The 25,917-nt window shown below is 40.3% G+C and overlaps 1 protein-coding gene across 1 annotated transcript in view; it reads left to right on the top strand.

The window, feature by feature from the left end:
* SEC63 (SEC63 homolog (S. cerevisiae)) overlaps positions 1-16,698 on the top strand; it is a 63,575-nt gene extending 46,877 nt beyond the window's left edge. The window contains exons 14-22 of the mRNA XM_009893862.1: positions 2,880-3,027; positions 4,749-4,831; positions 6,529-6,588; positions 6,822-6,980; positions 7,722-7,880; positions 8,840-8,941; positions 14,031-14,129; positions 14,962-15,066; positions 15,589-16,698. Coding sequence (XP_009892164.1) covers positions 2,880-3,027; positions 4,749-4,831; positions 6,529-6,588; positions 6,822-6,980; positions 7,722-7,880; positions 8,840-8,941; positions 14,031-14,129; positions 14,962-15,066; positions 15,589-15,732 — 1,059 coding nt within the window. The 3' untranslated portion in view covers positions 15,733-16,698. The remainder of the gene's footprint in view (positions 1-2,879; positions 3,028-4,748; positions 4,832-6,528; positions 6,589-6,821; positions 6,981-7,721; positions 7,881-8,839; positions 8,942-14,030; positions 14,130-14,961; positions 15,067-15,588) is intronic.
* Positions 16,699-25,917: the final 9,219 nt, after the last annotated feature.

Below are 25,917 nucleotides of genomic sequence, written 5' to 3'. Positions count from 1 at the left end.
GCTTTGTTGCCCTTGTCTGGACCTTCTCCAGCACCTCAATGTCCTTCTTATACTGTGGCACCCGAAACTGAACACTACTCAAGGTGCCTCTTCACCAGTGCTGAGTACAGTGGGGCAATCACTCCTCTGGTCTTGCTGGCTACAGTATTCCTGATACAGGCCAGGATGCTGTTGGCCTCCTTGGCCACTTGGGCACACTGCTGGCTCGTGTTCAGTTGGCTGTCAATCAACACCCCCAGGTCCTTTTCTGCTGGGCAGCTTTCTAGCCACTCTTCCCCAAGCCTGTGGCACTGCATGGGGTTGTCATGACCCAAGTGTAGGACATGGCACTTGGCCTTGTTGAAGCTCATACTGTTGGCCTCAGCCCATCGATCCAGCCTGTCCAGGTCCCTCTGAAGAGCCCTTCTACCCTCAAGCAGATCAACACTCTCACCTAACTTGGTGTTGTCTACAAACTTATTGAGGGTGCTTTCAATCCCCTTGTTGAGATCATTAATAAAGATATTAAACAGGAGTGGCCCCAACACTGAGCCCTGTGGAACACCACTTGAGACCGGCTGCCAACTGGATTTAATTCCATTCACCACCACTCTCTGGGCCTGGCCATCCAGCCAGTGTTTGATCCAGCAGAGTGTACACCTGTCCAGGCCTTGGGAAGCCATTTTTTTTTCACGAGAATGCTGTGGGGAACAGTATCAAAGGCTTTACTGAAGTCTAGGTAAATAACATCCACAGCCTTTCCCTCATCTACTAAGCGGGTCACCTTGTCATAGAAGGAGATCAGGTTTGTTAAGCAGGACCTGCCCTTCATGAACCCATGTTGACTGGGCTTGATCATCTGGTTGTCCTGTAAATAGTATGTTATAGCACTTGGGATGATCTGCTCCATAACCTTCCCTGGCACAGAGGTCAGACTGACAGTTCTGTAGTTTCCCAGATCCTCCTTCCAATTCTTCTTGTAGATAGGCATCACATCTGCTAATCTCCAGTCCATTGGGTCCTCCCCAGTTAGGCAGGACTGCTGATAAATTATCAAGAATGGTCTGGTGAGCACATCCACCAGCTCCTTCAGCATTCTTGGGTGTAACCCATCTGGCTCCGTAGACTTGTGTATGTCTAGGTGGTGCAGCAGGTCACTAATCATTTCTTGGATTATGGAGATCTCATTCTGTTCCCCATCTCTGTCTTCCAGCTCAGGGGACTGGGTACCCAGCAAACGATGGGTCCTGCTATTAAAGACTGAGGCAAAGAAGGCGTGAAGTACCTCAGCCTTTTCCTCATCCTTAGTTGCAGTCTTTCCGTGTGCATCCAATAAAGGAGGAAGATTCTCCCTAGTCCTCCTTTTGTTGTTAATATATTTATAGAAGCATTTTTTAATTGTCTTTTACTATCTCCTATTTAATATAACATTTTTCCGGAATATAGCTGGAATACTGGGATTTTTTTTTTCCTTGTTTGGCTTTACATCGTTCTTAATCTAGTTTGATAGAAAATATATTTGGAAGGTAGCACAGAGGAGTTCATAAAACGAAAAAAACTATCAGTTACTGTGGGAAGTATTTCAGATTTTATCACCCTTTATGTATGAAAGAGGATGCTTAAAAAAGCTATTGCTGTGTAGTTGGATAAGTGTTGGTATTTGTAGAATTTAAGCATAGAATAGTCTTGAATACCTGCATACGTGTCTTCACTCCTGTTACACTCACTATATCACTGTTTTCAAACCTTCTTGTTTGTTTGACTGTAGTATATCTTCTAGGGATTTCTGGTTAGAAACAAGCAGTTATTTTCTAGTAGAAACCGTTGATTTTTGTGATAGTCTTATTACGCTGGTTAATTCTTACCAATCTTAAAAATATTCTTTTTATCTATGGAAGTTTTGTGTAGCTTTAATTACAGCCCTAGGTGGTGTTTAAATGTTTCTGTGTTAATGTGAAGATAAAGTATTCTTGAATATTGCATTTTTTTAATCCCCTTTGAAGATAGCTTGTTCATCAAATAGTCAAGTAGTCTTTTTCTTTGGATGAAGTAAAAGAACCACGATCTTAGAAGTATCATCATACACTTACTTTTCTTAATCCAGCCCTAAACTACAGGGAGCCCCACAAAAAGTACACAATTTTAGATATAATTTTTGGCACGTGCAGTGTAACGAAGTACAGAAATCAAGAATTTGGCCATGTCATAATTCTGCCTGTCCTTCCTCTGAAAGAGTGATGAGACCAATTTATTAGGGTTTTGTTTGTACTGGATTCCCATTCATTGAACTTTTCAAAAAGACAGTCCTCTAGAGTGGAGGTGTGGTCAGTCACCCTAGAGGCATGAAGTTGTTTAATTAAAATACGCACTTTTCTAACAGACCGAAGTAGTCAAGTGGTCAGACAAATCTGTGTTTGTTTTATCCTTTTCACTCTGGCCTTCAGATCTTAAAAGGAATGGTTTTAGATTTGTTTGCAATTCGGTATTAAAAAGAAAAAAAAAAAAAAGTAGCTTGTTCCTGCTAATATAAATCTCAAAGCATTGAAATACTCTAAATAAAGAACCCAATTAGTAAAATTTCTTGGCTCCGCTTTCCGAGAAAGCTGTCTGAAGTAATAGTTTTATAAGAAATGTATTCAGTGTCTAAGGGGTGACATAGTATGGAACACACCGATGTTCAAAGCAATGCTATTTAGCAGGTTTGAATGCAACCCCTTTGTTTTATTGTTTTTCAAATCATATGCTTGCTAGTTTCCTAAAGTATGTTTTTTATAAGAACTAATCAAATGGTGTGTATATATTAATAATGTGGGGATACAAATGATGTATTACCAAGAGTTTACGTGTGGACTGTGTTCTCTGCTACCGTGTGACTTCCTTTTTCTTTTTTTTTAATTCAGTATAAAATCAAAAGTATTCAGGATTTGGTGAGTTTGAAAGGTTCTGATCGTCGCAATTTACTGCATTTCCTAGAAGATAAGAAATATGATGAAGTTATGGCTGTCCTTGGCAGCTTTCCATATGTCACTATGGATATAAAACCACAGGGTGAGTGGGAGGTCCTTTTGTTCTGTATATGTTGCTCTTCTGACATTTTGATAGTCTGTTGGCAGTAAGCTTTTGGAGGACGCTGAAACACAACTCACTATTATTTATGTGGTCTGGAAATTACATACTTTTTTGAGTGGCGGGTTCTTGCACATAAGATTTATAGTGTGAGGAGATAAAGTACATTGAAACATTTCACAGATTCCCAAGCCAGCAGTACTTTCTCCTACAGGAGCTTATCTGGTATTTCAGCCATTGATTTAATATTTCATGAGCAATGTGGAATTCTGTTTGAAATACCACTTTTATTAGCTATCTTAAAAAGTTGTACTTATTCCAGGATTTATGGACTTACTCCAGCATGGAGAGTCCTTTGTAAGATTTTTGAGTTGGAGACCCTGATGACTAAGTATTCATGGGTTCCTTTGTGGTAATCCTTGTATGGTTTCTATATCTGGCAGAATTTGTCCATGCTGTGCTTAGCTACCTTTTGCATGCACTGTTTCAATGAATGTATAATGCTCTTCCTTTCTGAAGATTAGGTATATTATTAAGCGGTTCCTGTTAGGCAGCCTTTCAGTGGAAGGTGAATTGGTTCTGCGGTCTCCTTTCCTTTGTAGATGATCAGTGCTATTAACTATGAGACATTTGAAAGGTTGTTTCTAACTTGTATTGTTCCTGTGGTTGCAATGATCAAATTCAAAATGGGATACGTTTTGTTTGGGTAACCTAATTTGTAACTTGGCTTATGCATAGTCCTCTGTGAGAAGCAAACATTAATGGAAATATCTGTTAAAGAAGCAAAAGTCTGTTAAGCCTGGTATTTCTGAATGTTGTTTATGTGTGTTTTTAAAAACAAACACAAAAAAGACTTTATTTTGTAGCACAGGATTGTACACAGTCGTGTACCTTCCCATGTTTTGGCAAGCAATCCTTTTCTGCATGTAGTCTTTCTTTGTCACACAACTGTACTCAGGTGTGATACGGAGGATTAAACAATGCATATGCTTTTCTATTTAGCTTGATATTACCATTATATAAAATATACATGTAAAACTAGTGAGTAGTAAAACTGCTTTCTTGGGGTGGTGGTGGGAAATCCACACTGGGATATAACTCTCTTCCTTCCCAACCTGGGAGATTCTCCAGTTCATAGACTGGAGATATAAACTCCTCAGTGGCATTCCTGTGGGTTTTATTTTTGATGTTTTAGTTAAAATAATCATTGCTGTTCTTTTATTTTCCTTTGCCTTCTACTTAAAAAAGAATTAAATGCACGATTGTTAATGTGGCATTGAAATTGAGTTGTTAATCATATGAAAGTCAGGAAAATCAAAGTTATGATTCCCAGAACAAATATAACAAGGTCCCTTTGGTCATGTGTGGTATTTCATGTTTCTGAAGTTTTATGCTTTAATATATAATGCACAATATTACAGAGTTATGGTTCCCACAGCAGCTATAACTTTGAATTTTCTAACTTTCATGCAATTAAAATTTCAAACTCAATGTTGCTGTTTTATAGTTTGCTGAATTAACGGCCCTCCTCCTGATAGTATATTTGAGGTTGTAGGAGACTTATTTAAAAATATTTTGAAATTCTCTTTTGTTAAAATTGCTGGAATTTGTATGCTTATATTTAGACAGAAGCAATGTTTCATGAAAAAAAAAAAGGCTTTATAGAAGGTTTAATATATGTGTTGCTTTTCTTTTTACACTAGTTTTGGATGATGAAGACAGCAACAATATTACAGTAGGTTCTCTTGTCACTGTTCTGGTCACACTAACAAGACAGACCATGGCAGTAAGTATTAAGAATACTTGTTCTTTCAGGGTAACTGCAAGTATATGCTAATAAACAGGCATTTCTTCTTTGCAAGCTAACATAGCGTTTTGTAAATAAAACTCTAAAATTAAGATTTGAAATGGAGAACTTGTGCTCTTAATCCTCCCTTATGTTTTTGTTTCTGAATCAGAAAGTTTTCTTGGAATCAAACCAAAGTTCAGTCTGACCCGTTGGCAGTTTTGTAGGGAACAGTAAAAGAATATGGCAAGCGATACTGCCCTGAGATTTCTAAATAACAGGAAGAGATATTCAGAAACCTAGTTTTTGAACCAGAATAAAGTATTCACTCAAGTCCTTAGGACGGTGTTTGATTTCACTTTATGTGGGCTCATAATGTTACAAATCCTCTTGGGTGTTTTAGACACTTTTATGAAAGAAACTCAGTCCAGCAGAATGCAGAATATGCATAACTTAATAAAAAGGAGGTACACCAGTGCCACATCAAGAAAGTGGAATGCTGAATGGGTAGCAATGTGGCATAACCAAATTAATACTACACTCTAGTAGTTAATCTTCTGACTTGTGCTTATTTTTTAGCTTAAAACGTAGTTAGTAATGACTTTCTTTGAACAAAAAACTTAATGCACAGAAACTAAACAAACTTGTACCTGACAAAGCCTACAGTGTCAATTTTTGCATGTGTACTATCCAGATAATCATCTAAGTAAATGGAAAGTCCGAGTTATGCCCCTAAGGTAAGGCATACAAGCCATGAGTATAACAGCTGATCAGACGAGTCATTGAAACCAGTTCAGCAGAAAGCAGTCTGTATATATAAGTACCATGGGTTCACACTATGGATTTAGGAATGCATCATCTCAATGATAATTGAGGGTGCAGTAGGTAGAAAGTAAAAGCACTGTACCACTATGCTGGACCTTAAAAATGAGGGAAACTGAAAATTGTGAGCATATTGAACTGTACTTAAAAATTAATTAAAATGTTTGACAGCATATAGGAAACGCATTTAAGATGTTTTCTACGTGAACCCCACTAGGCAGTCTGGAATTGAGATACATGACCTAAAAATAAGAGATAGCTTTTTATATGATGCTTTTTTTATGGTGGTATCTCATATTTGCCATCTTTGTATAAGACAGCTCCTTATGACTGATTTTTTTTTTTTTTTTTTAAATAGCATGTATTATGTTTTGAAGAAAGAAACGCATGAAAAAAAATCCATTTTCATAGAGATGTTCTCTTCTACATAGTAATAACATCGTTTTTTGTCTTAACGTTTTATATTTCTGGTTAGATTTGTTGTCCTGTGTCCCTGAGTAGCAGTGCGGCTGTTGAAGTTTTTAATGCTCTGGCAACTAGAGCAGAATTTGCATTTTTACTACTGCTTGCTTTTGTGATACAGGATTTCTATGCTTTATAAAACAAGTAGATTCTTTGGAACAAGATGACATATTGTTACTAAATTTCTTTATAAATGCTAGTGATGGAAAAATCCTAGACCAAAGGTTCGAAACAGTGTTTAATTTTGATCTGTTAATCTCCTGTTGTGTTTGTCACTGATAAAAGAATTTGTCATGATGATTAAAACCTTCAGACCTGATTAGGGTGATTTAGTTTAAGTTCAAATATAAAATAATAATTTGCTCTTCTGGTATAGAGAGGCATTAATAGTTTTCACATCTTTCTTTAACCAGGAAGTGTTTGAAAAGGAACAGTCTATATGTGCAGCAGAAGAGCAACCAACAGAAGATGGGGTAAGTGAACAATGAATGTTCCTCATGCTAGCTAAAGAGAGCTTTCTTTCAGATCTTGAGTTGCTAATTGTGCGCTTCTCAAGATCTCTTTTTTTTCCCAGAAATGCCTATTGAAGCATCTCTTGAGCTATGCTTTCTAACTAAGTTACATCTAACTTTAAAATGCTTAAAGTACACTGAATGCCTGAAATTTAATGAACAGAATAAATATTTTAAATACTGCTTTCCTACAGCAAGGAGATGTCAACAAAGTTAAGAGCAAAGGATGGCAGCAAAAGAATAAAGGAACCAAGAAAGCTTCAAAATCAAAGAAAAAGAAACCATTGAAAAAGAAACCTGTGCCACCTTCGTTGCAGCCACCGAAACAGCAGAAGCAAAAACAAGCTAATGGGGTAGCTCATAGATTCATTGATATTTTAGTATTTTGTTCAGCTTATCACTCCTAATCTGATGGGTTTTTTTTCTGTCTCTTACATTTAATTCTATGCTTTGGTAAAGCATATCTCCTAAAACAGCTTTTTTTTCTTTACATTTAAAAATTACTGTGGTGGTTCCCTGTTTTTTTTACAAGTAATGTTTCCAGTGGCCTGCTGAAAGTTGTGACCAACTAGTTTAGAAGTCTGGCTTCATAGTCCCTTCTTATTAGTTCTTGTCATGCTACCTTCTGGGAGGTAGATTGTTCTGTGCCTTCTGCTTTTCCTTTAAAGGAAAAAACATGAAACGAGACTTTCTTTTGGTAAATTAAGTAGCTTTGGTACCTTTATGCTCCCACTGCATGGTGTTTTCTCCACCTCATGGGCCATGTTGTAGGTACTTTCTTATATTCTCTCTTCTTTTCTTATGACTTTTTGAAATGCAACCCCAGAACCAAATACTGTTTTCTCCGATTTGTGTTGTGGATGCCATATGGAGAAGGAAAATTGCTTCCCTGGTCCTCTTAGCACATGAGGTGAAAAGTATTAATCTTCACTGTAGATATAACTCTACGACAGCAGAAGACTGTAGATCACAATAGGAAATAAGGGCTATGACCTTAAGACAGGTGCTGTGAATACTGCATACTACAATAATGCAGACAAACTAAGTTAGAGGTTTTTGTTTTTTTGTTTTGTGTCTTTTTTCTTTCCCTTTAGGAAGTAGTTGCGAAGGAAGAAGAAGAGGAGATCTCTGATAAAGGAAGTGAATCTGAAGAAGAAGAAACAAACAGGGACTCTCAAAGTGAAAAAGATGACGGAAGTGACAGAGATTCTGACAGAGAACAAGATGAGAAGCAAAACAAAGATGATGAAGCTGTAAGCCTTACTTTTTCTTGAAGGGTAATGTTGCCTCTGGGGTTGAGAGAAAATGCATTTTAATCCTCTAGCATCCCCTCAGGCTAGGCAACACTAGGATGAAGGAGTAATATCTGTTCTCCAGTGGTTTTCAGACCTCATTCCAGCATAAGAGCTTTGTCATTGCAAGCCTGTTTCAGAGAGAACGGTGAAGGGTCTTTGCAGAATAGACAGAAAACTTAAAAATGGCATGAGAAAAATAGGTTAATTTCAAGGAAAGGTTGTAATGTTTCTTTCAGCTTAATTTCATTACTAGTTGCTGCAGATTTTGTGAGATGAAGTCTCTCCTTTGAACTTTGTTCTTTACATATGGTTGTTGTTGCATACTGCATAATGCATACTATAAGCATGCAGTAGTTGAACAAATTGTATATGGTCTTACTAAAGTCTAGTGACTGTTAATAATTTAGTCATTTGAAACACTGGATTAAGAGGTAGTAGTTGAGAATGAGGCATTGTGGTGGTAGATGATTTCTGCACCACAGGTCTTATTGTGGAAAATTTGAGAGTGACAGCTGGAAGCCCTGTACAGGCTGAGAATAAGCTTCTGATGCAAAAGAATTGTCAAGCTTGTAATCAGGACAGATCAGGTAGTGAGTGTTTATAGGCAGTGCTGTAGAAGTTTTTTTGAAGAATGTGTGCAAGCCCCACAGATCAGTGTTTTGGGATGGTTTTTTATTTTGTTTTTTAATATTAACATGAACGGTCTCTTTAGTTTTACTGTTGCTTGATATTTTTTTTTCTTTTAATCATACTGTATAACTTAATCTCTATGTACACTTATGTCACTTTTGTATTGTTTAGTATAGCACAAGAACTTGTCGTATCACGTGTATCATTTCCACGGGCTAAAATGTCTGTCTTTTTTTAATGCAAAAGATGTCTAGTGCACAGTAACTCTTTAAACTTATCTTTGACAGGAGTGGCAAGAATTACAGCAAAGTATACAGAGAAAGGAACGAGCCCTTCTTGAAACGAAGTCAAAGATAACACATCCCGTTTACAGTCTTTTTTTCCCTGAGGTCAGTAATAGAAAACATTACATTTGTGAAACATGAGAGTTAATATAATAGAAACTACTTGCTCTTTTTGTGTTTTTACTCTAAATAATGGGCTTTTTAAAAAGTCTAATATTTGAAAAAATTGCTAATTGTCATTAAAAAAAGGTCTTAATTTAGAAAATCCTCTTAAACACCTTCAGATGCTTTCCTAAAAAGTTTTAATGTATTATTCTCTGTCCAGTTCCCAGAGACTTGCAAACTTGAATAGAATTTAAGATTTCTTTTTGATGGCAATGATGCTAAAGTTGTTTTGTTTCCCGCTGATCTGCTACAAATAGATTCCGAATGAAACCTTTCAGATATATAGGGATCTAATTTATAGTACTTTTTTTTTTGCTATGGAATGTGAAAACACAGCAGTGTCTCTAATACAGAGTTAAGGATAGAGTATTACTTGCTCTTTATCTAACTGCAAACGCCTGTGAGAGGGGGAGGTCCTGACCCTCCTGTGTTAACAGAAATGACAGGAGAGTTTGGGGGTCATTTGGATCAGCAGATTGTTTTGGCTTGCTGCTTGACTGCAAGTCTCAGTGCAGCAGCGGAAGATGGAGAGGGTTAGCAAAGCTGTCTTCTTCTATCACAGTGTAGTCTGGAAGTGGCGGAAGCCAATTGTGGAACGATCTTTCCTATGGAGTGCAACATTACAAGATCAGGTGTGGAAGGGTATCAGAGGAAGGGATGTATTTGAGAGTGGTGACTCAGTATAGTAGATAGGCTGAGGTGTCTCTACAGCAGCCTTTGGTATTGGAAGTATGTTCTGATATATCAGTTGTTACTTACACAAACAGCTGAATACTTGATAGGTGTCTGAAAACCCATTACAGCAATGAAACCTTGAAAAAGATGGGATTTTTCAAAGCGTGGGGTTTGTGTTCTGAGCAAATAGGTTATGTCTTTGGGAGGTGACCAGACTGGAACCAGAAGGAAGGAGTATTTGGCCACACTTTCTTTCTGGGCCAGTGGTTCAGAGGGTTTCCTTTGCTTCCCTCCTGTCTGACTGGGGAACTAGTCTAGGATCTCTCCTCTGTCATCGTGCTATCTCCACTAACAGGGAGGCGGGATGCAAGGCTTATGCTTCCTCTTGTGGTTTAAAGGAGACAACTGAGATGAGGAAGAACAGGAAAACATGAGAAAAAAAGGAAGATACTGTGTATGTTTGCTCCTTCTTTTCAGTCCGCAGGGCTCTTTCTGTCTATACCCTGTACTGCTTGTTGTGTGTGCAAAACGTACTCCCTTGTCCCCGTGCTTGTGACCACACTGTTCCTGCCGTTTTTAGGTAGTTATGCCATTATTAGAAAGCAAATTGTGGGAAGCAAGACCTGTTGCTAAGGAGCCAGACAGGATATACAAATAAACCAAAGGAATTGTTTTCCGAATCCTTTAGCTGAGTTTTGTGGCCTCACGACATCTAGTTTTGCAATTGCTGATCTTAATGCTCTATTTTCCGAACACTGTTAGGTACACCCCTGTCTCTCAGTACAGCTTCCAGCAGTACACCAGCATAACAGGAAAAGGTGTACTGGCGTTCTGCTCTTCTGGCTGCCTTAGATCACGTCAAATATACAGCTGAGTGAGTCTTAATACCTCCTTGCGGCGAAGGCAGCTGGCTTTGGTCATTAGTCTGAGCTCAAACAGCGCCAGTGCTATGCCCAGTGCCACAGGAGCGCTAACTATTCGTATTTCTTTTTCACTGCAGTGAGGGTTCCTTTGGAGATTTTGCTTGTAGTTACTCTGTACAAAGCTGCTTAAGCTTCAGCTGTGTGTAACCAAGCTGCTGATCGGTTTTATGATAAAACCGAAATACAGTACTATGCTAAAAAAATAATCTAGGGCTGAACTGAATACTTGAACTTGAAAGATACACAGGTATTGTCTCATGGTACTGCAGTTGTAAGTTTTTCAGCCTCTCTTCACTGATGTACTGAAAGTTGAATGGAGCTGTACTTAGCAGATAGAGTTGATTTGCAATGTCTGAAGAACAAAATCCATCGTACTCTCTGGCTGTTTTTCTCATCTGCGATTTAGAGTATTATGTGTATTGTGGTCATGGCTGGTTCAGAGATGCAGACTTAAGGATGAAATGCTGTAGTTGTGTGAATCTCTGTGTTTCCAGAATTTATAGATGTTTGAGTGTAGCTGAGCCCAATATATTTATTCTTAGGGGGTAGCCTTAACACTATTTCATCTAATTTTTTGGGCAGTTGATTACTCTGCCAGAGATGCATCTTTAATCTATGCAGGTTCCTAAATATCTTCTGCTCCTGCATCCGTGGATCCAGAAACTGCACAGATTGTAGTTTTGACATTTTTAGGTAGAAACTGGCCCTGGTGTTCCAATTTCATGAACATACTGGTTCCCTGGCATGCCAAACCTTGCACCCATCTGTTAAAGGGCATTTTGCCCGCTTGCCTGTTAGCTTGCCAGATTCTCACAGGCATAAACTTTAAATTCCACCCAATAAGAGAGAGGAAAATGACACTCCTGCACAGTTGTCCTTTCTATAAAAAAGCAGTGGTACTTTGGGGTCAGGAGCTTTACTTCCAAAGAGTTTACTCTGTAGATTCCTTTGAGCATTAGATCAATGAATGTTACTTGTTCTGGTATTTTTTTCCTCCCTTGGCTGTTATTTTTACCGTTTTTTGTGAAAATCCAGTTGGCAGTTTTGATCTTTGTTCTAAAAAAAAAAATTATTATTCCTTGCCATTGAGTGCGATGGAAACATACACAATGTATAGTAAGTTAGCACAGTGTTTTAGTAACATCAAAAATAACATATTGATGCAAATGCAGTTCCTTTTTTCTGTGGTCAGAGTCCTTATAGGTCCAAAACGGCGAGTAGCCATTTTTGTAATGGATCTAGCTCTTGTAGTTCTTGTTCATCTGTACTATTTATACTGTTTATCCTTCTATTCCTAGAGGCCCCTTGGCTAGGAAATAAACACTTCGACTGCATAAGATTCTTCTTTCTACAGCTGTCAAGCAGATTGACAATATATTTATTGTTGAAACTTACAGATAAAATAACTTATGCCTTGTAATAACATGGGACAGTTTTCCATAAAGAAAATCACTTAGAATAGTCGTAAAAAGGACTTCTTACAAGTCTACAAATTCTGGTCTTAAATAGCATGTGAATAGGGTTTTGTCCTGTTCTCAGTTGCCCCTTGTGCTAAACACGTGAAGGAATGCTGTTGCTTTATTGTGATGCAGTCACTTTTACTTTTATGCACTGTAAAATGGGCATTAATGTATTGAATTAATTTTAAACTCTCTGCTCTGGGACTCAACAGTGCTAATCAGGGTGTTCTGGTTGCTGGTGTGATTGTCTTGCCGTTATAAATGTGTAGTTTGCTAGTTGAATATTTCAGTGAGATGATGGTAATTATTACTAGTATACAATCAGCCATTTCAAAAGAGAGGACGAGTTAATTTAGCTTTTGTAATTTTTCAACCTGCATTATTTAAATCCCAGATCACCAAACATCGGCTTCTAAAGTGTTTAAACAAAACCAAAACCACACCAAAACTAACGAACTTTTGACTCTTTCACTAGAGACAAAAATTCTTCAAATTCTACATATTAACAGCATTTGCTTCCCACCTGTGGAATTTGGAAGGGGCTCAGTGGTGGTGTTGAAGGGCACTGTATCCTTTCATTCAGTCCTTCTAATGCTGTTTGATTAAAAATGAAACACAACAATTGCACCGAAGCAACCACCTGATTGTTGGTGGTGTAAATATATAAAAATTGGCCTGATGGTTTGGAGCTTGACTTGTAAGTGTTACAAGATAGACTCTTTAGGGCTCCAGTTTATTCCAAACGTGATCAGTTACCAGACTATCAGGGGTGGGTAAAAATTGTTTTGGAACACAGTTCAGCAATCTAACGTTTGGGTTGCCTGAAAAATGTGATCCCCCCCGTCTTTTTTCCCCAAGGGTAAGATTATGCTGTTATGGCTATTACCTATCTGCTAAAATACTTCTTCATAACATTGAAGAAGTCTTCCCCTCCCTCACTTTTTTAAAGAAAAGACTAAAGGAGTTGAAAGAACAGAAACTTGCTTTGCAGTACTAAACTAACTTCTTTGCAATAGAAAGGTTTCAGCTTCTATTAAACCAAAGTGGATTTTGCCTAAAACACGTGCCACAGGGTTAACCAAGAAGGAATAGTGGTTAAATGAAGAGCAGTTGATGTTGAAGAGCTATGGTCTTTCCCACTTGAGAATGGTTGTGTCTGTGCTGCTGAACTGCACCACAGTCTTAAAAATCTAACTCCAATTGAGGGATAAACTATTAATTTTGTACAGTGTTGCTGTCTTCTATGAAGAGCTGCACTCATTTAATTTTGTTTAGTTTAGGAACTATGCTTTAGTGCCTGCAGTGGCAAGACCTTTGGGACCTGTAGGTATTTTTAGCGCTGTGTGTGGTAGGCAGTAGTTGTCGGGTATCCTTTGCAAACACCAGTACTGCCTGTGGTTCATAATTCCTTGAAGTGAAATCTAGGTATGTCCAAATTCCAACTTTCAGGAGATTCCTGCTTTTTGGAGGGGGAGAAAAGCAGTGGGGCAAAATATACTCTCCTGAAAAAGATTCTTTACTGGGAAGAGTACTTTATCTGTCTTGTGGCATGCCTTCCTTTATACGCTGACCTTATTATTGAGGCTGGATTTCTGTTGAAGTGTCTAAGGTAGTATTATATTGCGTGAAGCTGCTTATTAATCCATAGTGGACACAATTTTTCAGAATGGTTCCATGTCTCACGTGGTAGCTTAGGCTGAATATACAGAATGAAGCCTTTGGAGACCAACAGTTGCTTGTGGTAACCTGTTTGCTTTCGGTGTGCTGTATATACTATGTATTTTATTCAAACACAATCCAAGAATTTTAAAAAAACCCAACCAAACACGCACAAACTGCCTTCTTTCTATCTGTATTATAAGGACCAACTAATCATAATTACCTGTTATAAAGTGTAGGGGCATCCTTTTATATGACTTCAATAATCCTGTTTTGTGATTTTTCTTATGCTTTTTTTTTCTTTTATGAAAGGAAAAACAAGAATGGTGGTGGCTATATATTGCAGATCGGAAGGAGCAGATGCTAATATGTATGCCATATCACGTTTGTACACTAAAAGATAAAGAAGAGGTAAAGTACTTGAAGAATTTTCTTTTGGCATATTGCGAAACTGTACTGAAGTGTCTTATGGTATGCAAATACATTTAGATTTTAATTTTTTCATACTTATCTCTTAAGATGGTAAACAGATTTTACTCTACTGATAAAAGAAAATTGATAATGGAGAAAGAAGAGATAATTTAAGAAGACTTTCAAGTTTCTTTGCAGAATATGATTTTTTTCCCTGATATCAAAAGCTGATTAAAACTAGTATTCATACACAATGATCATTCTTAAACTTATTAAAATGTGTGAGAAATACTAAGTGTTCTTTTTCTGTAAAGCAGAGACTGTGACAAATTAATTAGCCTCGGCTCATATGAACCTTTCTGAGATTGTAACCTTTGGCTGTGTTCTTTGCTTTTCTGAAAAATGGAGATTTGATGTATTTTGCTCTTTCAAATGAGATTTTATATGCAATTTCAAACAACAGTAGAGTTAAGCTAATACTTTCAGCATTTTATTTTAACCTGTTTGGGTTTTTGAGATTTAGGAAGCATACAACAAGTTGAAATTGTGTACTTAAAAGCAGAGTTACTTTGGTCTAATTCAGAAAATAATGTGACTTGATTATTCATCTTTCATGGAAGGTGTTGTGCTTGGGTGTAAGTCTCCTTTCTGCGGGTGTTTTGTTCTATAGAGATTTTCAAAGAAGTGTCACTTGTAAGAAACTATTATGTTTTCTATAAGACATAAATACTATTCTGTAGTAGTATTTACTCTTCATTAGAGTACTTAGATACTTGTTCTAATGTGTACGTTTAAAGCAGAAGGAACTTACGGTGTGAATTCTGTTTTGTAGGTAGAGCTGAAGTTCCCGGCACCAGGCAAGCCTGGAAACTATCAGTACACAGTTTATTTAAGATCGGATTCATATATGGGTTTGGACCAGATTAAACCATTGAAGGTGATGTATAATTGTTTTATGTATTTGTATTATATTGAAAGTAATTCATATGGTTGTTAAAACCCCCACAGTCCTGTTATCTTTAAGAATTCAAGCTGTTATAATTTAAAGCAGTGGAACGAGGGACTTACTGTTGGTTTCTGCCTGATGCCAGTAGTGGCAATTTTATGATGGATTAAACAGGACTAAAGTTTGTGATGCTTTCCAGTGCCTGCATATTTTAATACATGTTTGCTTATTTGTATTCAATTTCTGCAGTATGGTTGGCTCTGGCTTTATACCTTGAGGCCTGCCATGCCATTTCCCTGCCCTTAGTCCTAGATACATCCAGTTAATGAGATGCATGCCTTATTTCTGAAAGCAGATGATAGTTTTGGTTTGTTTTGTTTGGTTTTTTTTTTTTAATGTCAATTTCGTGTGTGGTGTCCTTTGTTTTGGGGTTTGTTTTTGGTTTCCCAAATTGATGTGTATTGTAAGTAACATCCCCCCCCCTTTTCTTTCTTTTTCTTTATCCACTTACAGCTGGAAGTTCATGAAGCAAAACCAGTGCCAGAAAATCATCCACAATGGGATACAGCAATAGAAGGTGATGAGGACCAGGAAGACAGTGAGGGCTTTGAAGACAGTTTTGAGGAGGAAGAGGAAGAGGAGGAAGATGATGATTAAACAATACTATTGATTGACTACAATATCTGCACACACTGCAAACTCTTGGTCTGACTGTGGAACTGTACAATAACCAAGAAACACAGTACAGAAGCTTTGAGAAGGCTGAGTTTAATTTTTCTTTACCAATTAAGAGTGCATTATGTAACTTCTCAGTGGAGGTGAAACAAATCTGTTGCCATTGATACACCTTGGAATATGCTTATGGCTCGTTATAGCCTTCAAGTGCAGGATGGTGCATTTGTTTCAATTGAAAAATAAAAGCTTTTTTATTATAAATGTCCGAAAGTGTGGGCTATGTATTGTCTGATCAGTTTAGGGTCCAATTTAAATAAAAGGTACTATTAGCTAGGAGCAAATTTAAATCAATTTTTCTGCATTAGGAATTTATTTTAGAAATCATTTTGGTATATTTGACATTACAAATCTCTGTTGATTGAAACAACATCTGCTCGACTTTCAAACTTGATTGGTTCTGTGGTATTCATTAAATATTTTGCTGTGATACTGCTCACATCATCCATAGCTTTAAAAATCTGTTTTACTTAACTGGATCATTATAAATTGGCATCATACCCATTGCCACATTCCATATATTCTGGAGGGCTGCTTTTTTAGGACTGTTGCCTTTTTATGCCCAAGATTATAATGGAAATCATAAACTTTCTTGACTCTGCCATAGGATACTTATTAATGGCTTAAAACATTTTTAAGCCTTTACTTCCTCAGATCAGCAGAATATCTGAGTCTTTTGATAAACAAAATGTCTGAAAGCAATTTTGGGACCACGTGTTACTTAACTTGGTGGCTTTTGTGTAATACCTTTATGAAAGGTACGTGCTGGAAGCCGAAGTATATTCTACCTGACACCGTCGGAAACATTTTAAGGGTAAAATACAACATGCAAAGAGGGCATGTTTTGTATCAATTTTGGATTCCCATCAATAAACTGGACAATTTGATGGCTGTTTGCATTTGTAATAGTGTGCATCTCTGAGTTTTTTTTTACCTCAGTCTCCTGCAGGGCTGTGAACAAGACAGTGACTCTATCCTGCCCCCTGTTTAAAAACAAACAAAAACTAACCCAAAACCCCAACAAAACAACACAAGTCTGATTAGAGAAAAAATTCAGGGAGGAGAGAATCAGGGCTGTTAGTGTATTGCATGACTTGACAAAGGTCACAAATGGAGTCTTCCTTTCCTTCCTCTCAATGAATCAAATGGAAGTAATTAATTAAAAGTTGTATTTCTATATTTAAGAAATACATATATTAGTCTTCTGCAACTAGGAACAGATGTATTTCTGTTCCTGTATATTGAACTATGAAAATGCAATGCTGTAAAATGTGACAAATTGTCGTGCAGGAAAATTTCCATCCTATGAAAATTGCCCGAAGCCAGAATAATTGCACACTAATTTGTGACCTTGTTTATTTAGAAAGGGTTGTCACTTTAAATGCAAATTTACATTGTTATATTCTTTGTAATTGCAATAGTTGCAAATAAAATTTGAAAATGTTCTAAATGAGATGGTATCTTTCAAAAGTACTTCTGAAGTGCGTATCGTGCAGGAAAACTCTTGTAAAGCATAAGCAGTGTCAGGTGTTCAAACTCAAGAATGATGCCTGGGTTTAAATTAAGTTGCTTGTACACTTGATGCCTTTTAACTCCAGTTTCTGTTTGCAAATTACAGTAGGGAAATAACAATAAAATAGCATCAGTTGCATTCCACAGGTTTTCAAGCCAAATGCCGCACCAATGAGAGAAATGCTTGAGGAAGAGTCGCTGGATTCCTTATGCAAAATGACTGCTGAGCTTACATTGTTCTGCCGGAACAATTCATAATGAATTGCTGTGGTTGTTAAAAGTTGGGAAGTGATTACAGTTAGAAGATATAATTGATAATAAGAGCGTGGTGGGGGAGGGGTGAGGGAGTGCTCTCACTACTGATCCCTAAATTTTACTATTAAAAGTCAAGGTATATACTTGCAAGATGTGAATGCATTGAAGCGATTAAAAGAAAGGAGAAAAAAAAAAAAAAAAAATCATATCCCTGGTCTGAACACTTGACGTATTTTCTTCTTAAAGACCGAAGTTGACAGCTGGGATTACACTGAAAGTCTGCAAACCGAGGATAATTCTGCTGAGCTAACAAAGACAAAGTCTAATGCTTCTTCAAATGTGGGTCTCTTGTAAAGTCAAGGTAACTTAACAGAAGATGCAAGGAAAAGAATTGCAGTGGTATCGGAAATCTTCATAATGTGAAGAAGGCGTGCTGATACTTTCTCTCCTAAAAATATCAGCTATATGGTTGTGCACCATTTTACAACGCCTTCCAAGACAGATGAAAAATGGGGCTGAGGAGGTATTTAAGAGCTTGCAATTAAAAACACCAACTGCAGCTGCACAACTCTTAGAAATGGTATTAGATTATTGAACTGTTGGTTGTCTATCATGTGGTGTGACCATTATTCATAACTTATGGAGTTGAATTTGAATTGTTATTCAAAGATTTAGTAACTGTCTCTTGAATAAGAGTTACCAGGATGGGTAAAACTTTACAGGAAGAAGGAATATTTTGTGTTCACTGTTGTGTATGTCTTGCTTTTTGATGGGGTTTAGAAATTAATTCAACTGATTTTACACCTAAGTCTTCTGAACCTCTGGGATACTAACTGTGAAGAGTAAAAAAAGTTGTAGAAATAAAATCTGCTTTGCTGATGCTGCAGATTACCTTCAGGGCTTGCAGAAGCCACTTCCAATGGGGAAAAAAAATGGAGTTGGCTGGAAAACATGGGGGGGGTGGGGGGGCTGTGATGCAGCACAACTGGCCCTGCTCCTCCTGGCCCAGCCTGTTAGGAGCTGGCAGTACCGTGATTTAGGACAGATAAACCCTGCTTATTGAAATACGGAATACATTTGAAATAGATATGCGTAGGTATGAGGAATGAGTTGTAAAAGTGGGAGAGATGGGGGGTTTTTTTGGTTGGTGGTTTTTTTTTTTTTTGTGTGTGTGTGTGTAAAATGATTTAGCACTGCTGTCCATCTTTAATTAATATTAAAGAAAACGTCACTTTTTTTCTAGTCTAATGCTGGATGACACTTGTGCAAAAAGCTGATAAACCTCTCTAAATTGCAGACGTCTTGTGGGTGGGGAAAAGCCCTGAGCTGTAGTGGAGGAGAAAGTGCTTTTCCCACCGCCGGGGTGTAGTTCCCGGCCGGGCTCCAGCAGGGGGAGGCAGGGGCACGGATTTCTTCAGGAGAGACTGGGATTCTTCCAGGGGATGCCTAGCGTGTTTTGAGCTGTAGGTTTGGTTTTGTTTCCCCCCTCCCCTTTCCGGAGGAGGAAGGTGTAGATGGAGGTTTCTTTGCCCTATTTCTTTTCTTTTAAACAAACTCTACTGTTACCTGTGCATTCCCCCTGTTTTAACATCGGTTTATCTGTGGGGGTTCCCCCCAAACACCTTGCTGACTGTTCATTTAAAAACCGCTGAAGGAAACCTATTTTCAGATTGGAAGTATTTCAATTATTATTATTTAAAAATAAAAATCTGGCAGAGAAGAAAAATGAGTCCATTTTGAGCCTTAATCATTGCTTTGCACTAGTTTTTGGAAACATATATGTGTAAGGTGGACGTCGTGATGGATCTCCCATTCAGCTGTATTTTAAGCTCTGTGAAGGGAGATGTGTTAGGTGGGTCTACCGTGAGGATGCCCGTGCTTTGAGGAGCTGATCTACAGGGTTCCTGGGCATCCGCGGCATGCCCTGCTCACTCCAGTTTGGCATTCTGTGCAGAGACACTTTTTAAAATGCCCCTGGCACTATCGGCTTTAAAATCTGCGCAGGGCCATGGCACTCTCCCTTCTTGGGGTTTGTCGAAGACTCGGCAGAGCACCCGAGTGCTGGATTAGAAGTTGAGCGTGTGCTTAAACTGATTTCTGCTCGGTAAGGGGAGCGGGGGCTTTGTTGGCTGTGCTATGTTGGGGCCTTGGCAAGCCGGGGAACAAACATAAGAGAGAACTTTGGGTGACTCGTGTTCGGTATTGAACTGTGGACAGCGCACCAAATTTGCACACATAGTACATCTGGGGGTTGCTCGTGGCTTGCACTTCATTTCTTTCACGTCGATGTTTGGTTTTAAGATGCAGTTTGAGCCCACGCAGACTCTGGTTGGTTGGTAGAAATAATTCTGTGCCAAAATTGTTTATATTTGTCATTCAGTTAAATAACAGAACTGTTACCGGCAATGAAACCTATTAATAAATCTAATTAGCACAATAGATTGTAAAGCTAATGATAATATCTTTTAAGCCAAATTGCATAGACTCTACCTAGAATTTAATTTCCAATGTGTGCTGAATCAGGAGGCGTTTTCAAGCTTTCACTGTGTATAAGCCCTCCACGTGTATGCTCTAATAATTAAACAGGGAAGACGTCACAGTTACATTGCTTGTGTGGAATTTAACAGCACAAAGGAGACTGCATGGACCACCTTGTCCAATTCTTTTTAATTCGTTCACCTTTACTTTAAATTAAGGTGCACGTGCTTTCCTTTATGTGCAAGCAACATAGCTAGATGCTTCACGGCACAAAGCTGGAGGCATTCCGGGGAGAAACCCTAGAAAAGCTGGGCATCTTGTGGGTACCTCCTACAGGGTAGTGCCTGAGCTGGGCAAGCTCCAGTGCCGCTGGGGCATTCCCAGTCCCACACCAGGCAGTGAGGATCACCCAGGTGTTGCTTTTGGCATAGCTTGAGCACAGTTATCAGATGCTCCAAAGGCCAGGCTGGTATGAGGCCGCCTTTAACTTAAGGTGGCTGAAAATGAAACGCTTTCCTTGCTGTGAAAAGTTATGCAGGCTTTTAGTCATGGTTTTCCATCACTGGAGTTATTCACGTGTATGCCACAGATACAGCATCTTTTGTAGCCTTTATGCTCCGTACCATTACACCCCATCATCCCAGACTGCTCTCTCCGATGGATGCGCCCCCCCAAACGTATGCAGGGATCAAAATGAGGCCATACTCACCAGTACGCCAGGCTGATGCCTCCTGCGGCGGAGAAACGGGATAGCAGTGACAGCGGGGACTTTGCCTTTGTACCTCCAAGCGTCCCTACTGAGAGGCTTCGATTTGTTTGTGTGGCATTCTCCCATCGAGGAGACCCTTCAGGCGCGGGAGATGTGGAAGGCCATCAGCGTAGTGTTTATTGGGCATTTTATTTTTTCCTTCCTGGCACACAACCCTTTCTCCATGCCCAGATCACAGCTATGGAATTTGTGCTTTCTAATGTATGCGTGTGCAGTAAATTAAACTCAAATTGAATGACCAATTTCCTTACAGCTGAAGCTACATTAATTACTATGTGTAAATCACATTAGCTGAGATTAGGTTATAATGGCTGTAAAATAGACACTGCCCATGACGGGGTGGCGAGATTTGGAGGCCCAGGTGACAATCACTTCAGTCGCTTGAAATGCAAAGGTGAAATGTGATAGTTCTTGTTTCATTTTGCACGGGGCATTTGGTCTGTCCGAGCTGCCCAGCTCTGCAGGTCCCTCCAAACCAGTTCACGTGCAGGAGAACCTGTTGCTCTCTTGGTCCCGTGTACAGCACACGGGTGGCAGCTTCCCATCGCAAGACAATTTGAGCAACCTCGTTTATGTCGTTAGCTTCTCTTAAACATCATGTGGCAGAAGGCGCTGCCGCCTACAGGTACTTCTTCCTAAAGCTATGAGGATTTACTCTTTGCACTTAACTTCCTCACATAAGGTTTTATCTTGGTTGTATCTTTTTATGGTTCCCGCCTGATGTAGATTTGTTAGGTGTATTTGATTCCTTTCTTCTTTTTTTTTTTTCCTCCTTCATTGCAATCGGGGCTGAAGAGTTCATGCAGATGTTGAAAAGCTGCCCCGTTATATTTTACATTCACATTTAATATATAGTATGTATGCTAAAAGTTACCGGGGATTTAAAATGCAGAGACTTCTATACACAGGTTCTTTTTTTCTTGGCAAAACCTGCCTTTAAAATGTCTGGCCCATCTCTCAGCGAGCGTATAAGACTCAGAGGCCATCAGGCAGGGCAGCTGGGGCCGCACCTCGCAGTGGGATGCAAGTGGCCCGTGTCACCTGCGTGTGTCCCCCCAGAGATGCTCTGCCCCTGGGTCCCGGCATGGGGGGTTGGGTTGTTTTGGATGAATGAAGGTCTGCTTCTCCTGTTGGCATTTTTCCCTGGTAGCTGTGGAAAGGAGGACGATGGGCCCCCACCACCTGAAGGTCTGTGGCTTTTGGAAAGAGGGTGTCGGTGGGGGATGGCTGGGTGCTGCTGCCCCTCACGTGATGATGTTGTCCCCCGCTGTGGTGACCCCAGAGCTGGCTCTGCCGGGCACACAGCCACAGGCAGAGCGCTGCATCGAGCACTTTGGAAGCAATGAGACAAACCAAGCTTTAAAAGCAAGAGAGGGTGGCGAGGCCAGGGAGACCATCTCCATTATGACCTCGACAGAAGCAGAGGGCTTAAAAGAGGAATAGTTGGGGTGAAAGCAACTTAGTTTGTCCAACCCGTGGCCTCCTTGCAGCACCGAGGCTGAAGCCAGCCCTGCACTGGTGTGTCTCTCCCCTTTTCCCCAAAAAGGCTGTTGATGGAGATGCCTGGAGTGGCGCCTGTGAGATGTCACTGGGGTGTCAGTGCCAGGCAGCAGCCGCAGGTCAGCGCGAACTGCCCGGCCAGCCCTGCCCAAATCCGTGTCTTCTGCGCTCACCGCTAAAAAACAATTAAAACAAAAAAACCCAGAGCAATATTGTTCAAACCCCGGTGTCTCTTAAAAGGGAAGCGTGGCCCTCTCAGTCAAATGTGAGTCGGGGAGACTCGCAGGAATGACAGCAATTAATCACCGCGGTGCTTTGAATCTTTATGTAAGTGCTCAGTGTTAAATATTACAATGGCACCAAGGCGGAGGCTGACACCGGCCTCCATAATCCAGGTCCCTGTCGCCGCGAGGTTCTAGGCTAGGCAATAATAAAATAATTCAGCTTGTTAGACACAGGCAAGGCTTTTTGGTATGCACATCATGCCAGCCTCAAAAATGATGGAAGTGTGAAAATCACAGAGGAGGGAAAATATAAGGAAAACCCTAAAATCAAGCCTTTTATTTAAAAAATATCACCACTAAAATTAGATTAATTTTATTCTAACCACACTATGATTTCTGAAGTTTAGCACGTGAGCAATTAATCAGCTAGCTCAGATACTGACTGGGAAGTATGTTTTGGTTCTGGTTTGGGTTTTTTTTCCTTTTTTCTGTTGGCAGCTACTCCACAGCTGGAAAGAGAACTTGTCCCATCTCTGGCATAAAGCAGAGGTCACTTGCAAAGTTTAAACCTCCTTTGCTAGGTCAACTAATTGCTCGCCTGTGACAGGATCCGACAAGTCATTGCAGAGTTATATGTGGATGAAAGACAACAGAGCCCGTCCTGGTATTACGGGTTTCATGTGACTTTGGGGTACTTTGGGGCTAAACTATACTAAAGTACTTCCACCAGTAAAAAAAAATCCAGATATGGATCATCCTCAGAAGCTAACTGAATGGTGACACTTTGATATATTTCTGATCTCTGCTAGTGTTTTTTGTTTTAAAGTGGTGTATGGCCAAGAGATGTAGCCGGTGTCAGTTTTGTTAGAGAGGCACGTGAGTGCAGAGGTGCCACATCTGTCCGGGTGGTTGCACAGCTGCATTTCACTCTGGTGGCAGGACAGCCCTGTTCCTCGGCTCTGCTCACAGCTGTCGCACCCATCGGCAGCATCCCGGGCGCTCCCTGCGTCTCTTGCAGCCATCCCTCACCTCCGATGTGTTTATGGAGACGCATCTGTGTATTGGCTCCAGCTTGGGGGTATGCATGGCATGTCCCCTGTCCCGTGAGTCCATCTGTCAGGTTTTTGGGAAGTGGAGCGCTGCATTTTAGGTTCCTAAATCCACGCTCATCACTGAAGTACCCTCTTCCACCCACACCCCCTTTCTCCAAGCGAAGAGCCGCGGCGTTTGAGCCCTCGGATCACAATTACCACCCAACAGGCTCTAAACTCTTTGGCTGCAGGAGAGGGTCTGCCCCTCCTCGGTCGTACAAGCAGATGCTGCGTGGGGAAGTTTCTCGACTGAGTTTGTATGCAAACAACATGCAGCTCCTGACTGCTGATGGCTATCCAACTCCCTGGCTAATTAAATCTATAAACTGCGCTGGCATATGTAATTTAAAAAATAGCTATGCTATAGCATGACTATGCATGCGTATTGACTAAAAATAGCACTTGCCAAGAGAAAAAAAGAGATAATTACAGTGAATTTGGATAGCAACTGATTTTATTTTTTGGTTGAATTAAGGAAAAGGAGTATGCAAACATAGCTTATATAGAGGCATATATCTTTACTGCTCTTTTAGCTATGGAGAAAAAAATCAAATCTACTGGCCTTGGACATTTGTATAGAGTTTTATTGTAAGAAATTGCAATTAACGGCTTTCTCTCTGACGAGTTTTGCTTGAGGGTGGCAGCTGAGCCCTCCCCAGCTAGCGAGATGCAGCACTTGTCTGGCAGGAGTCAGGAGATGGCACCATCGCACCTCGTCTCCCCTCTCTTTCTGCTGTGCGAGCAAGTGTTCAGTCTGGGGACGAGAGGCTTTCTGTGTGACTTGGCTGTGCGGTGGCTGCGGGGGAGGAGCTGCGGTGGAAGCTTCCTCCCTGCTGCAGTCATGACTGTTCAGGGACCACATTTTTGGGACTGAACCCCTGGTTGGGAATGTCTTTCCTGGCTCTCACCCCCCTCAGGTGTGTGTGGCACGCATCAGCCGTTATCACCACCCTGCCTGGTGTCTTCAGCACTATTTCCTCCAAGATTTCTGTGCTAACATGCTCTCGGAAGTGCTATATGTTTTTGGGGTGGGAATAACATCTGCTTTCCCAGTGCCAGAGCAGTTTTCCAAGCCTGAGGGAGGAGAGGGGGAAGCTGAAGAGGGTGCAATCCTGCTCTGGCCTCGGGGGGGAAGAGCCCACACAAGGGCACGGCGTGCGCTGTGGTGGATGCTGGGGAGGGAGAAAAGCCCTGTTTTGTAACCCCTCTGCCGAATAACAGCTCACCATTGCTTCTTTTTTAATACTATCCGTGCAGCAAGCCCAGCAGCAGCTCAGGCTTTGCATCTGTAAGGCAGGGACAGAAGGGCTGGGAAGCAGAGAGTGGGCATCTCTGCTGCCTGTGTGCTGAATGGGGGCCCCGATTAAAGAAATCTGGTGGTACCTCGCTCAGGAACGGGGTTTGCTGGCCGCGGTCTCCCGCTACCGAGAGGGGAGCTGCCGGCTGCTGCCGGGCTGTAGGTGTTTAATTGGTTAAGTGCCTGGGGACATCCTGGGCTGGAAATGACTATAAAACCAGCAGAGTAATCCAAGGAACAAAAGCCCTCATCTGGAGGAGGTTTTTTTTAATTACTGCCCATACCCAGGTATCTCTACTGCAGAAAGTTATGCTATTTGAGCCAAGTTATTTGAGAAAGTTGCTCAAAATAGGAAATGTTTAGATCGCTGCTTCTGTTTCCATTTCATTGAACTATTAATTGAATTTATTATTGTACTGTGATACTATATTTGTTAAAATGGATCCTTTTTTTTTGTCAGATGATAACACTTCCCAGCTCACAATCCCTCACTGTACAAAAGCCAAAACTTAAGAAATAAGATGCTGGTGAATCAACTCCTGGAAATTCCCCAGAATCAGGGAAAAACCCATTTAGGAAAGACACCCTTTTAGGAAAGGTACCCTAATACTGTCTGAACCACTTTGCTTTCCGTGATGGTAAAAGGATGATTGAATTTTTCCCTGTAAAAGCTGTGTGTAAGCCTCTGGGACTCTGCAAGGTATAAGCTGTTATACACGCACCCAAATTGCACCCAAGCTCCATGATCTGTCCCATGAGCATCACTGCGAGGACAAGTACCTTTGGTGCCATGCCCTGTGCTCCGGCCATGGGAGTGAAATGGGCTGCGTCTGCTGCAAGGTCACCGCTGGGTCTGCCCCGGCCACCCTGAGGGGAGCGCAGTGCTGGTGGCAGTTACAGTATCTGCAGGAAGGAAAAAATACGCTGGCTGAATGAAAACCCTCTGCCTGTATGTTATGGTTCTTACAAAAAAACCCAAAACAA

This window comes from Charadrius vociferus, unplaced genomic scaffold (genome assembly GCF_000708025.1).
Source record: "Charadrius vociferus isolate BGI_N301 unplaced genomic scaffold, ASM70802v2 scaffold129, whole genome shotgun sequence".
Classification (NCBI taxonomy): domain Eukaryota; kingdom Metazoa; phylum Chordata; class Aves; order Charadriiformes; family Charadriidae; genus Charadrius; species Charadrius vociferus.
The sequence above is the reverse complement of the archived record's forward strand: the minus strand, read 5'-3'. Positions and strand labels throughout refer to the sequence as shown.